The sequence below is a fragment of the Myodes glareolus genome, chromosome 4 (genome assembly GCF_982192425.1).
Source record: "Myodes glareolus chromosome 4, mMyoGla1.1, whole genome shotgun sequence".
Classification (NCBI taxonomy): domain Eukaryota; kingdom Metazoa; phylum Chordata; class Mammalia; order Rodentia; family Cricetidae; genus Myodes; species Myodes glareolus.
In genome coordinates, this window is record NC_142029.1 from 91,070,023 (window position 1) to 91,084,701 (window position 14,679).

Consider the following 14,679-nt stretch of genomic DNA (forward strand, 5'->3'; position numbering starts at 1 on the left):
GTCTTTCTCATGGGGGCATGTGAGACAGCAGGAGGTCACCAGCGGGCAGCGGCAGGAATATTCCACTTGCTGTGGTTATCAGACAGGTCTAGTACTCGGAGATTTCAATTGCGTATCTGCGTGGTGAGGATAATATCTGTGCTGACCTCTGAAGTCTATGGCAGGACTTAAGAAGATAATGAAGTTGGAACACAGCGGCCGCTCTATCAGTATTTGCCCCTTGCTGTTTTGTTAGTTTTCTTGAGACAGACTAGCCTCAAAATCATGGTAATCATCCCAAGTGCTGGGATTACAAGTATGAGCCACTATACCCAGCTAATATTAGCCAAGTTATAAATAAATGCTTATTCTTGACATCATGCATTGAATGCCTGTAGACTGATTGTCTAGTGGTGAGCCTGAGCCCACATGCTCGGAGAATAAGCTGTGCCCCCTGCTCTAAAGAGATGGTGTGTAGCAGAATAAGCAGTTCTAGGTTGGAAGAATGGGCAGTTGTGCTACACTTATTTAATACAGAGAATGCCAGGAGGAGGGGCAGTGTGATTGATGACTATACGGAGCAGGGCTGGTGAGGAAATGATGACCATGTGATTCTGCAGGACCACAAACTGGATGAGAGAGCACAGGATGCTTAAAGTGGCAGGGGTGGCCAAGTGTAGTAGTAGATGCCTGTAATCCCAGCACTTGAGAGGCAGAGGCAGGATTTCAAAGTTAGCCTCATCTACATAGTAATTTCAAAGCCAGCCAGGGCTACATGAGATCCTGTCTTAAAAGACAAGAAGAGTGAAAAAGAAGGCTTACTAAGAAGCAGTGTGGGGACAAAGATAATTGAAAGAGATGCTGGAAGACAGTTGACTTTAAGAGGCCTTATGGAGTCCAGGAATTGACTCTCGGGGAGAATGGGCAGTGAAATGTTCTATGAAGCTGGCTGTCGGAGTTTAGCAGGGTGTGCTTTCTGAAGTCCTAATATTAGGTTGACCATTGCTGTGGATAAACTGGGTATAAAGGGAATGGGATCCTCACACCAGCCCTAAGGTGGGCAGGCAAGCAAGGTATTGGTGACCCTGCTTCACACAGGGGAGTATCATCCCACGAAAGATCACACAGCCATGAGTGTCTAACCATCAGGTCCCAGGAGGAAGGCAGATCCCTTTTCTCTTCCCCTCTTTGAACAAGTTGTTTACAAGCTCCAGTTTCCTCATTTATTAAATGAGGCTGATAGTGGTATCTATGCACATTTGTTTGAAGGAGACCGTGTATCATACTATGTTTACACTCAGCATGATGCGTGACACATAGTAAGCACTCAAGCAACAGATTTGATTGTGGTGGTTGTCACTGTTGTCATCCTGACTGCCACGATCCTCCCTGGAGACCCAGGTCCGTGGAGCTGTGTTATCTATTACGCTGTGATATCAGCAGCTTACAAATGGAAAGATGGATTTTGCTCCTGCTCTCAGAGGTTTTAGTCAGTCATGGCGGGAGGACATGGTGGGACGGAGCACTCGCATGTGGCAGAAGAGAAGGAAGCAGGGAGAAAATACCTTCAGGTCCCTTACCTATGGCATGGTGCCACCCACCTTTGGGGTGGGTCTTCACGCTTTAGTTAATCCTTCTGTCCTTCACAGACACCCCTAGAAGTGTACTATAGTAATTTCTTAGGTACGTCTCAATCTAAGCAGTTTGACAAGATAACCGCAGTAGCCACTAGACATATAACAATTTAAATTTAAAACTTAGGAGCCAAGGAGGTAGCTTAGCAGTTCAGGACACTCGCTGCTTCTGAGTTACATGCACCCACTTTGAGCAATTCACCACCATCTGGAACTCTAGTTCCAGGGGAACCCAGTGCCTTCTTCCAACCCGTGGAAGTGTCTACAAGCACATGGTGCACATAGCTCAAGCAGGCGCATACACATAAAAATAATAAACAGTTAAATCTCTAAAATTACACCTTAATAATCAGGGGTGCAGATACTTGCCTAGAATACACGAGGCCAAGATTCTAACTCCTGCATGGCACAAAGTTTAGGATTTCATAGAGTAGTAAATCACTTCCTCGACTGTATTCGCTCCACCCAGATGCTCAGTGCTGTTGCCCTAGTGGACAGCTAAGGGAAAGGGTCTTTCTGAGCCTGAGTGTGTGTGAGGTGGGTGGTGGAGGAGGAGGGGATTGGGCTCCTTCAAATGCCCTCCTACTCTGTCCCTAGAAGCCAACGACAGGTCTGCTAGCCATCACCTTGGCCCTACACCTCTGCGACTTAGTGCACATCGCCGGCTTTGGCTACCCTGATCCCTACAACAAGAAGCAGACCATCCACTACTATGAACAGATCACACTTAAATCTATGGCGGTGAGCAGCCCTGCTGGGAGCCCAGTGAGCTAGGGGACTGCACAGCTAGCGGAATGCTGGGTGAGGGGAAGGCGCGGGAATAGACAATGGTTCATGGTCATTTGGTGTCAGAATGGAACCTAGGCATCTGGACACTCCAGCTGGCACCCTCTGCATTCGTCATATGATTTCTGTCTCCTTTCTGAGAGCCATGTAAGGAAGAAAACTCCCAAGAAGTGAGGGATCAGGGAAAGGGGGAGGAGACCTTTCTGAAGACAGAGCTACCTGGGGCCTCTCACTTACTTCCTTGGCTGTCTCCACAGAGTTCAGGGCACAATGTCTCCCAAGAGGCCCTAGCCATCAAGCGGATGCTAGAGATGGGAGCTGTCAAGAACCTCACGTACTTCTGACTTGGATGAGAGCTGTAACACATCAGTTCCCAGCTTTGCCATCTGAGTGGCCCCTGCCTACAGCTTTGGGATGCCTGGTGCCAGTGCAACTCACTTGAACTCACCCTCAGTGGGGAGGGTGTTCTGGGACGGGCCAGGTCTATGTCTCTGATGACTCTGGTGGAATCCAAGTCCAGACAGGGTGGACACACTGAGACCACAGGAGCCTGGCCGAGGGAGGGGGACTTGCTGCCGTGGCACCCCCTCTCTGCCAGCACAAAGATATTTGGTTTTCTGGGGTTCTTTTTTTGTCTGTTTGAGTTTTGTTTGTTTGTCCTTTTTGTTTAGTTTTTTTTGTTATTGTTGTTTTTTTGTTTTGTTTTTGAGACAGGGTCTGACTGTGTAGCCCTGGCTTTTCTGGAACTCATTGTGTAGACCAGGTTGGCCTTGAACTCACAGAGATCCACCTGCCTCTGCCTCCCAAGTGTTGGAGGATTAAAGGTGTGTGCCAACATGCCTGGCCCCAGCAACAAGAGATTATTTAACATACTATTTAATTAAGAGGTAGAAAAATGCAGTGGGCTGGTCCCATGGCATTCACGAAAGGGACACGATACAGTGTTCTGCCCACTTTTTAGTAAAATTGGCCTGTTAAGGCCCCGACCTAGAGCTGACCTCCCAGGAAGATGGAGGCATCAAGTATGGGAGGGTTTCCTCCAGAGGGGTTGCCACCTCCCAGCAGGCATGGGAAGGGCATTGACAAGGGGGCTCCGCCTAGAAGGGGCTTCACCTGGAAAAGAGATTACAAAGGACCATTAAAATATTTTTTTTTCCTAAAATGGAAGCACTTGTGAGGCTCTGTGTCTTTCTAGGTTGGGGACAATATTTCGGGGCGTGTGATAGTGCACAGACCTAAGATTATAGTAGGACACAGTCATTTTGGCAAATCATTTTTTTGTTGAGATGGTGCCCAGGTGAGCATGACCACCCTGGCAGAGTGGCTGCCAATGCCCAGATCAGCCCTATCTTTGGCATCTTGACTGAGGAAGGGAGGAGAGGCGAAGGGTGCCTAATGGAAGTGGCAGCACCCTTCGGTCATCCCTCTGGGCTGGAAATTGCATGTTTTAAGGGGACGATGGGGATCCTATGAGTGCAGATATGTAGTTTGCCAAGGTCGGGGTGAGGGGCTGGAGGACTGCACTGGAGGGCTTTGGCAAGTCACTAGCTAGTCAGCTAGTCACTGGTCCAGGGAATGAGACTGTTTCTTTCCCAGGTCCCTTGAATCTTCAGCCCTGCCATTGGCTTGGCTCCCTGGCCTTTATTCTCCACCTTCCAGGCCCTGCTCTACTGTCAGTTGGGCCTACTGCCACCCCCACAGCTGTTCCTTTCCCTCTTGAGCCAGGCGGGAGTGTTGGAACTGCCCGTAGGGGCTGGAACTCCCAGCTGTCTTCCTGGCTTTCTCAAAAAGATCTGCAGCCTTGAGGTTTTGAGACCAGCCAAGCAGGGGTGGAATAGATGCAGAAGGGCAGTGGCTTGGGAGGGAAAGAGGAGGATGACACCCACTGGAGCAGGACAGAGAACAAACCCCTCAGCCAGCAGAGCACTCCTGGGGACAGCTCAACTGGAGCTGTGTGTGGTCTGAGGGGATTCTGAAAAGCCGCTAGGCCACAGGGTCTGAAGCCCCCTCTTACATACAGACTTTGTCCCAGGAAGACTTTGTAGGGGTTTGTGAGTGCCTCTAGGCACCTACGCTTTGCTTATCCCAAAAAGGGAGTGTCTGTTTCTCCATCCAAGGCCTTTGCAAGTGACTGTCTGCACACACGATCCAGCTGCCCTGGACCGAGGCCACTGTCTGATACTGAACGTGCCTAACTTGAGCCAGAAGCCAACACTCTGGGTCACACTGCCCCTCCCAACTCCACAAGTTCACATCCATGGGGGAGTTTATAGTCATGACAGCGAGACCCTCACGATCCCATACATAGCAAAGTGTGTATCTGGGCATCCACCCAGACCATTCTGGGGGTGGGAATGGGCCTAGCTCTCTCCAAACTCTGCAAGCTGAGGCAATACCCTGCAAGGGTCAGGCTTGGGAGTGGAGCTTTGATGTGGAGTTGTTGGATGGAGTTCCTTGGTGTTCTGGGAAAGATGTTTTCAGCCCAACTTATGTGAATGGATTGTCTGCCAGCTTGCATGGTACTGATTAAGCCATGCCCTGAAAAGACAGCAGGAGGGGAAAGAAAAAATGGGGGTGCACAATTGAGTTTACATCAGGTTGGGCCGGGTAGCTCCTGCCAGTTCGCTCCAGGCTGCAATCCTGATTCTGGCCCTAAAGCCACAGGACACATCCACTTATCTCAGTTACCTGGAGTGACTGAAAAATGGGAGATTCCTGGCTCTTACGTTGCTGGGTATGAGACTCAGAATCAGATTCTAACAAGCATCCAGATCCACTGCTCAAAGTCTAGACTCTAGGAAGATCTCAGGGGCCTCTTTCCAACCCTTCCGTCTGGTTTGCAATAAAACCCATCCTAATCCCCGGTGCCCTTGAGTGGTGTTAAATTAGGCACACGCGCAGGTTCTGCCCCAGGAGGGGCGGGGGTGGGGTGGGGGGGTGGGAGCCTTACTGCCCTGAGTCTGTCTAAACCTCGTCTGCGGCTGGGCGGGCCATCGGGCTGATTTTGCTGGCTCTCTCACCGCTTGCGGGTCTCCGCCCTAGTCAGCGGCAGCGGGCTGAGCCCTGGGTCTCCGGGTTCTCTCGGGAAGTGGGGAGTCCGGGGTATAATCGCTGCTCGGAACTCTGCCACGCCCCACGAGGCCTGAGAGAACAGACGGACTGGGGGGCGGGGAGCCAAAGAAGTCTTCACCACTGCGTTGGATTCTACTAACCAAGTCCTTCTTCGGGGTGGGTTGGGGGGGAGAACTGAGGCTCTAGAACGAAAGGAAGATCTCCCAGCTTGAGACCACCGTCCTGGGCAACACAGAGTATAGGGCTTTCATCTAACAAATTTAAATGATGTCATAATTTCAAATACTTCAGGGTGTTGTTGGGTTTTTGTATTTTTTAAAAATTTGTCTTATTTTAAATTTATCTGTCTGAATGGTATGTACATATGCGGCCAGAAGCGATGGATCCCTCTGGAGCTGAAGTTAAATGCGGTTGCGAGCTGCCCATCGTGGATCCTTGGAATGGAATTCTGGTCGTCTGGCTCTTAGCCGCTGAGCCATCTTTTTAGCCCCTCCACTTGAGGTTTTGATTTACACTTTCAGAGGACATAAGTATATATCCCATTGCTTTCCTCCCGAGACTGTCTAGTCTACAAAAAGTTTGAGCTTGGAAACAATACTGTCTGCGAGACAGTTAAGTGTAGTGTGCACACACAAAAACAACCCCTCCCTGCTGTGTCATTTAATTAGCCGAAGCAACCTCTGCTTCCCCAACTGGAAAATACCGATTGCCCATGCCTGTCTCACAATGAAGTCCTAAGGACCTAATGGGAACACGCTTGTAACGACGTTGTGTGGACCCTAAAGTGGGTTACAAATAACTGGATTGTAAAGCAGCCTTGCATAATGGGAAATGCTGGAGAGCGCGTAACCAGCGAGCTAGATCTGTGCGGCCAAATACTGGGTTAAACCCGTTGGTAAGAAAAGTCTATCTTGAATCTTACCCACCCACTTAGGAGTGTGTCAGTAAGATGACAGAAACGAAGGTTTTGCATAACCAGTGGACTGAGTTCAAACTTCCTTTCTAACTGTGGTTTTCAAGTTACCGCCTGACACCTCTAGGGATTCTTGGAGAAAAGTCACTCGGTTTTAGTGGTATATGCAATGTAACAGTAGCTTCCCGAAACATAGTTGAGAAGCCCAACTTCATAGTTGATGTGTGCGCCTCTAAGCCGTCTGATGTTTTTGTAATCGTAATTATAGCTACAGAGAATGATTTGGTAGTTCAAAATCACCTTGATTCTGTCCAGGCTGTGGTTTTAGGAAATTAGATCTGTCTTCTGACTTTTAAGCTGGAGGTGTGTGCAGATGGCCCCCAACTAATGAGGGCTCCACCGTGAAATCAAGACACATTCAGTGGAATTTTGATCTTCCAAGCTAATGATATATGGAACAGTATTCCCTTGATGCTGGGCAGGGGCAGTGACCTACAGCACATGCACATAGCGCCATTCATGTGGTCATTGGGGGAAGCCCACGGTGCTCTACTCTGGGCTGTGTTGTGGCTAGGTGTATTTCTTCTCCCCTCCTTTTTTTTTTTTGTTTTTGATAGGTACTTGCTATGCATCCTAAGCTAGCTTTGGTACTTACTATATAACTCAGGTTGTCCTTAAGGTCATGGCAATCCTCCTGCCTCTTCAGTGCTAGGATTACAAATTTTGTCACCAAACCTAGCTTAAATGCATAGTTTTAGTTATACTATTGATCACGAACAAAGAAGTGTATCAGGATATACCCGTATTATAAATCAAAGAGTGGTATGTGTGTGTGTTGTGTGTGTATGTGTGTGCTCCATTTACTTTTTTCCTGTTCCATTCTTTGTCAGAACAAAACAAAAACATCAACATAAACCTTACTCAGTGTCAGGTCCAAGGGAAGTTGGAGCAGCTGGGCGGTGGTGGCTTTGATCCCAGCACTCGGGAGACAGAGGCAGGTGGATCTCTGTGAGCTATGAGGCCAGCCTGGTCTACAAAGCGCGTTTCAGGACAGCCGGGACAGGAAATCCTGTCTCAATCCCTCTCTGCAAAAGGAAGGAAGGAAGGAAGGAAGGAAGGAAGGAAGGAAGGAAGGAAGGAAGGAAGGAAGGGGAAGGGAAGGGGAAGGAAGGAAGGAAGGAAGGAAGGAAGGAAGGAAGGAAGGAAGGAAGGAAAAGAAGAAAAATTAGGGACAAATGGCTATCTGTGCTGCCTATTAGCACACCAAAGTGCATACTGGCCTCCAGGCCTTCACAGCTCACACCATTGACTCTTGCCTGCTCTTCCCAGCCTGCCCTCTACCTAACTGTCTCCAGATCAGGAGTTTCCTTCCCCCCAGTGTCTCATTCCTATATAATCCTGCCGTTTTGGCCATGTACCCACTTGGTTCTCTCTTTGATTTTCCTTTCTTGCCCCCCCCCCCCGCCCCGGTCCTCCATTATTTTCTCTCTTATTTTCCTCTTTCTTCCTCTCTAGATTCCCTCCTCTCGGCCTCCTCTCACTGCCACTCCGTTCTGCTGGCCTTGGTTCAGTCTTCTGCTTTCTCTCCCTGTGCTCTGGCTATACTGTGCTTCACAGCTGCAGTAGAAACCTTCCTCTCGACATACCTTGGAGCAGCCATGTCCTCACTTTATACAGTTAGGATCTTCGGATTTCTGTGCCCGAGAAATAAGCTGACCAGACATGATGGTGTGCACACTTTTTTTTTTTTTTGAGACAGGTGTCTCTATACTGAGTTCAAGGTGTGTACTCTTTTAATCCCAGCACTCTGGAGGCAGAGGCAGGTGGATCTCCCTGAGTTTAAGGCCAGCTTGGTCTACAGAGAAGTTCCAGGACAGTTAGAGCCACAAAGAGAAACCCTGTCTGAAAAACAAAACGAAAAACTAAGTAAGGTAGATAGGTGGGGAAGTATGTAATTCGGTTGGTAGGGGTTTGCCTAGTGCACAAGTAGCTCTGGATTAGTTTCTCAATACCACATAAACAGAATGTGGCCAACCCACACCTGCCACCTCAGCACTAGGGAAGTGGTGGTGTTATGATCCGAAGTTCGAGGTCATCCTTGGGAACATAGCCAGATTGAGGCTGATATAGTTACGTGAGACCCTGTTTCAAAAAGGGAAGGAGCTGTAAAAGCAAGGTTGGAAGGTGACCTTATTTGGGAGGAGCCCAGATGCCCAGAAGCCTCAGCTTCTTCACGTAGGACAGCAGGAAGAATAGCAAGTGTTTGGCACTGGGGTTGGAGAAACTTGAACTTTGGGTGTTACTGCTTATTCATATCAGATGGAGACAGCTGACACTATACAGTGCACAGAGGCGTGTCTTCCCTCTAGGAAAGACGCAGAGGATGGAGAGGGTGGAGTTGGGTGGAACTGGGCAGAGAGAACGAGGGAGTCCCAGATGTCAAAACATCCCTTGAGGACAAAGTTGTAGTTACTGAACTAAGCTGTTCCGGAACCATCTGCGATTCAGCTACTTCCTGGAACACCATTCACATCTGCCCTGACCTGTGACATTTCACCGTTCACATCTGCCCTGAATGGTGACAGTTCACCGTTCACATCTGCCTGGAACTGTGACAACTTCTTCACCGTTCACATCTGCCCTGAATGGTGACACTTCACCGTTCACATCTGCCCGGAACTGTGACACTTCTTCACCATTCACATCTGCCCTGAATGGTGACACTTCACTTGTCTCAAAGTGAGTTTTTCTCTTTATGAAGCGCCAAGCTTCTCTACCTGAGGAGGTGAATCTTGGGAGCAGAAGTTGGAGTCTGACAGGGACTTGGGTTCGTCCTTCCTCTGTGGATTCGCCCCACTGATATAGCCGTTGCGTGATAGGCGAGCCAGAGAAACTTTTTAGTTAAGTTACATGAAAATCCTGCTGCTGCTCTCACCAGCATCGCTTTGTCTATCCTTGTCTTTTTTCTGTATTTCTCCAAAGTTCAGTTCCCATTTAGTGTCAAGAGTACAATTTCTTAGTGACCAGGCAACAAAGCCCTGGTCCTTAAATTTCCATGCCAAAGGTGGTGACTTAGTTCCCTTGATCTCCTCTTGTCCTGATTGACAGTGACTCTCGGGAGATGAATCCCATTCTAAATTCAGCTTCCTATCGGATTAGTATTTTCCTGTTGCTTAACTGGGGATAGATTTCACAGGACTTGCATTCTCCCAATGAAGTTGTGGCTTCCAGACTTCGTTTTTTAAAAAATCTTTTTGGGTGTTAATTCTTTAGACCCACCCCCCCCCCCAATCCACACACACCACCACCACCACCACAATTATAAAAGAGCATCCTTCGAATGTCCTCATTGCATTCCAAGATATAAGGAACTCTTGCATTCCAAGGATCATAAGGTTTAGGAGCAGCGAAGAGAGATGCCTGGGGTTGTCTGGTGTTCCCTAGTCAGAGAGCTCAAGGGATCCTCTTGATCAGGGATTCAGGGTGTCCCTGCCCTGTGGGTGGCTTGACTGTCTTGAAGAAGAGCACTGGGAACGTGGAGTGGCAGGCGGATAGTGTCAGAGGCACACATCCAGCCAGGACTGGCTAAGGGTATACCTCAGTGGAAAGCACATGCCAGGCATGAAGCTCAATCCCCCATGGAGTAGTAGACACATAGTGTGTATCTAAAATCAAGCTTGTACACCATAGCCCAACGGTGTAGCCTGTGAATGGTATATGTTCACAGAAGGCTATTTGTTTACTTATTTTATTGTTTTGAAGTTCTAGGGGTCAAATCCAGGGCTTTGCACAAGTTAAGCAAGCACTTTGGCATTGAACTATACCTTCATCCTCCACAAAGGGCCTTTTGAGAAGAGCCGTGGTAGGATTAAAACTGCCAGGCTTGTGTTGAAAGCTTTCAGTGCATGTCAGACCCAGGTTAGACACGAGGGGAGGTGGCTCAAGGAAGAAGAGCAATTATGGAGGGAGAGACGTGATGATCCAACAGCAAACACTGCCTCGCCCAAGAAAATAATCCTTGTGGGTAGAACTAAGAGCAACTTGATATTTTCTCATTTTTCCGTGTTTGTGACCTGGATGGGGAGACTGAAACATGGGGCACTGGAGCCTTCTTTATCAGCAGAGACCAGAGATTGCTGCAGGTTTTGATGCTAGCACTGACGATGGCTGGTGTGCAGTTACAGAGTCCAAACCCAACCCAGATAAGATGCATCTAAAGACCTTCGTGAAGTGGATTGAGAAATTTGAGAGTCCATATCCTTGTCATTAGTTTATGTCTAGATGGTTTTTCCCTAATAGGTAAACTTTCCAGCCCTTTAAATCATTGTATTTAAGTATCTAAACACTTAGTGAGAGTTTGAGAGCCGGGGTGTGTCCAGTGGTAGAGTGCTTGCCTACCATGCTCAAGGCCCTGGGCTTGATCCTTAATACTGTTAAAGAAAAAAAATAGTAAAAGTTTGCCTTATGGGGAAAGTTTGTAAAGAGGACTCTAAGGTCAGCATTTCCCCTCACTTGTTTTTTTCTTGATGAATGCCATCACAAATCACACATTCCTGGGAAGTTCCAATCAAACTGGTGGATGTGAACCCTTCCGTTTCACTTCCTGCTCCATAATAGCAAATACCATACCCCGCATATTTCCCTCCTCATCCAGGAAGTGAGGGGAGAATTTCCTGTGAATGTGTCTCTGTTCTGAGAACCCATCCAAGGACTACATCAGGTCTGTCTGCATCGACTGGTTGCTTTTACTTCTTGAGTCCTTTGAACTCCTGAAACACAAAGGTGGCTTCTAGGCTTGTACTTTTTAAGGACTTGTTTCAACAGGCTTCTCAGAAAGAGGTTTGGTGTGGCATTTTAGCTCTTCACTGGAGAGCACTTCCTTTTCGGTGGAAGTTGAAGGCGGTGGAAATAACCCTGGCCTTTGCATACTGATAGCAAGCCTGAGAATTAGAAACTGGGCTCCTGTCCAGTGTTGCGAGCCAATAACGAAGTCCCAGCTATCAGAAAACTGGATCCTGGCCTCGGGTGTGTGGGGGGTGATACACAGAGTGTCTTTGTTTCTCAGGGAGTTTGTGGTCTTTCCAGGTCATCTGGGGATTTAAGGTAGAGAGAGGAAGGATGGCTGGCCTCCTTGATGGAGCTGTGGCTTGTCCTTGTCCAGCCAGTCCTTGAGTGGCATGTGGCTTTTATTGTTAGCCACTTCTGCCAGTACTCTGGAGGGTGGCGTTGAGCTTGCACTGTATTATGGAGACATGGTGTACTGGCATGTGCGTCCAAATCTTACATGTGCTTCTTATTATCTCTGTGATCTTGAGCAAGCCTTTTGGCTTCTTTAAGCCTCAGTCCCCCACATGTAAAACATGAGGATACTTTATCAAATCGTGAGGATTCAGTAAGGTGCAAATGTACAGCACTCATTGCATCACACAGGGAAACACCTCCAGGGAAATTCAGGGCTTCCCACTTCCTCCCTCTCCTATCTTCCTTTACCAACTTTTCTCTACATCCATTCCTGTGAGACTCAGCAAGGCTGGAGACAACTGAGGGATGAACATGTTCGGACTCCTCAATGCTCCAGAGAAGACCCCCTCCCCAACCTGAAGTGAAGGGAGTTTCAGCTATAGAAAACTGTCCAGTTCACTGTATGCTTTTTTTTTCTGTCCATGTTGTACTCTTTTACAAACACTGAGTACAGATGGCCTGTTTCTTCTGCAATTCTCAATGTGGTTGTGCATGGGAGAGGTGGGCATCACACAACCTAGTCTGATTGTGGACACCTTGGTGCTGTCATTTGATTCTCTATAATTGGCCACATTCTTTTCTCTGTGAGTGTCAAGGTCCTGGAGGGTGATGGCCTCAATATGTTGCATGGGGGTAGTTTTCTTTCCTGTTCTAGTTTTGTGTCATAATCCCTGACTCCAGGAAAGAATGGATATTGTCACCCTATTAGTTCAGCGTGTGTGTGTGTGTGTGTGTGTGTGTGTGAGAGAGAGAGAGAGAGAGAGAGAGAGAGAGAGAGAGAGAGAGAAGGGTAGAAGGGTCTAGGGCAAAGTAAGCTGTGGTTAGGATTAGGAAGTAGCTTATCCCACTGTGTCCGGTGGGAAAGATCAGGAGAAATTAATAGAACAATACTCTCAAGTCACTTCTTTCTTATTCCAGCACATCAAGACAGTTTACATGTAGTCATAGGTCTTCAAGACAGTTTACATGTAGTCATAGGTCTTTGCTCTCCATTGAGAAGGCGGAAAACTTTTTGAGATGAACCTAGAAGGGACAGGGCTCAACAATCCTGGAGTCTATGACAAGCCAAAATGGTACAAGGAGCAGGATGCAGGGCTCCAGTGCACACTTTCATTTCTCTCTCTCTCTCTCTCTCTCTCCTCCGTTCCTTCCTTCCTTTTGGTTTTTTGAGGCAAAACTTCTCTGTATAGCTTTGGAGTCTGTCCTGGATCTCACTCTGTAGACCAGGGTGGCCTCAAACTCACAGAGATCTGCCTGCCTCTGCCTCCCAAGTGCTGGGATTAAAGGTGTGTGCCGCTACCACCCAGCCACTTTTATTTCTAATGAGTTTCAAATCCTTTTGGTTTGGGGATTGCAGAAGAAGATATCAAGCAAACTGAGAAAGATTTGAAGCAATAAGGAATATAATTGAAGAAGAAAGTTACTTTGAGTGAAGTAGCTATAAAGGCTATGCATAAGATCTAACTTTAGAGTCACCCAAGGAAACAGTGTGTGGAAGGAGCATAAATTTGATGATGAAGGATATCATGATTGATAAGAACCTCCAAGATTTTGACTCCAAGAAGAATCAAAAGCTAGTGAGGACCTTCCAGCCTTAGGAACGATTTGGTTCTTCAGAGTTCCGTTTAAACCCCACTCCCTGCACTAGAACACTAATTCATTTATCCATCCTCTCTGCTATGATGATGTTTAGAAGTTCATTATGTTGGGAGCATGGGGACCATGGGAGAGGGTTGAAGGGGAGGGGAGAGGCAAAGAGGGGAGCAGGGAAAAAATGTATAACTCAATAAAATCAATAAAAGAAAGTTCATTCTGGCCAGGCGGTGATAGTGCATGCCTTTAATCCCAACACTTGGGAGGCAGAGGCAGGTGGATCTCTGTGAGTTTAAGACCAGCCTGGTCTACAAAGTGAGTTCCAGGACAGCCAGGGCTTCACAAAGAAACCCTGTCTTAAAAAACAAAAAATAAAGATGTTTTTTCTCTGATATTTTTGAGTCCTATACTTAACTGTTAGAGTGTTAGTGGTGGTCTATGGTCTTTCAGGAGACCTTCCTTCTTATATCCAAAGTAGAGAAAGACTCCCCTGTGGAATAGTACTGAGATAAAAGGCTAGAAGGATCTGGCTGGTATCCAGAGTGATGGTATTGACTTACTGCATTTGGCAAGAATTGAGGTTGGCGAGACCTGTTTTTTGGCTGATGTCATCCACAAACAGAGAGTCAACCTGTAGGTTCTATTATGACCACAACGAGCCCCAACAATGACCTTCCTTGCTTGGGAAAAAACAAACCAACAAACAAGTGAAGAACAGCCAAAAACAAACAAATAAAAAACCCTTGGTTCCCACAATGCACTTGGATTCCTGGGGTCTTCCTATGGCTACGCAGGAATGAAAGCACAGGCAGGTTTGATGGGGGTAATGGCCCTACCGTTTATTCTTAAGTGGGGAGTGATGGGAGGGAGAGGCGCAGAAAAACGTTCCCTCTTGCACACAGAGTCCAGTCTACTGGAGAACGGGTGATTGTTCCTTGCGTTCATCAGCTGCAAAAGTGTGTCTCATCCTCCCGCCCGTCCTCCAGTCCCCTCAAATCCGCATCTCCCAGGAAGCACTCTGCAGTAACTGCTCAGCCAACCCTGGCTAGAGAAGTTCTTGCACGCCTTAGCTTGATTGTGCTGCAGGAAGGACGGGAGAACACAAAGCAGGGCTGAGGGTGAAGGCTCCGAATCCTACTGCCCGGCTCAGGGTGTGCTGGGCCAGGTATTCTCCAGGCCTTCCGTTGTTCTCCCTCCTTCCCTTCCTCAGCTCCGAGGACACCGGACTCTGACGGGCCAGTCCCACCACCAAGCTCAGAGGCATCAAGTCCAAGAACAGAATACAGACACAAAACACCAAACAAATTGAGGGTGGGCTCCCAGGCAGATGCTCCGTTGGCCAGGGTCATTTCTCAACCCTCAGCCTCTGTGGCATGGGCTATGCACAGTGGGGAAGGTGGGGTTTCTGGAGCAACTCAGTGCCTGGGAAATAGTCCTCCGTTCCCCAAGGCTGTAAGGAAT

At 47.9% G+C, this 14,679-nt stretch overlaps 1 protein-coding gene across 6 annotated transcripts in view; it reads left to right on the plus strand.

Annotated features, from left to right (window-relative positions):
• Nucleotides 1–3,566, plus strand: part of St3gal4 (ST3 beta-galactoside alpha-2,3-sialyltransferase 4) — a 41,214-nt gene extending 37,648 nt beyond the window's left edge. For all 6 annotated transcript variants that reach the window (XM_048458703.3, XM_085689762.2, XM_048458704.3 and 3 more), the window contains exons 10-11: nucleotides 2,211–2,354; nucleotides 2,657–3,566. In XM_048458703.3, coding sequence (XP_048314660.2) covers nucleotides 2,211–2,354; nucleotides 2,657–2,743 — 231 coding nt within the window. In that variant the 3' untranslated portion in view covers nucleotides 2,744–3,566. The remainder of the gene's footprint in view (nucleotides 1–2,210; nucleotides 2,355–2,656) is intronic.
• The last annotated feature ends 11,113 nt before the right edge of the window (nucleotides 3,567–14,679 follow it).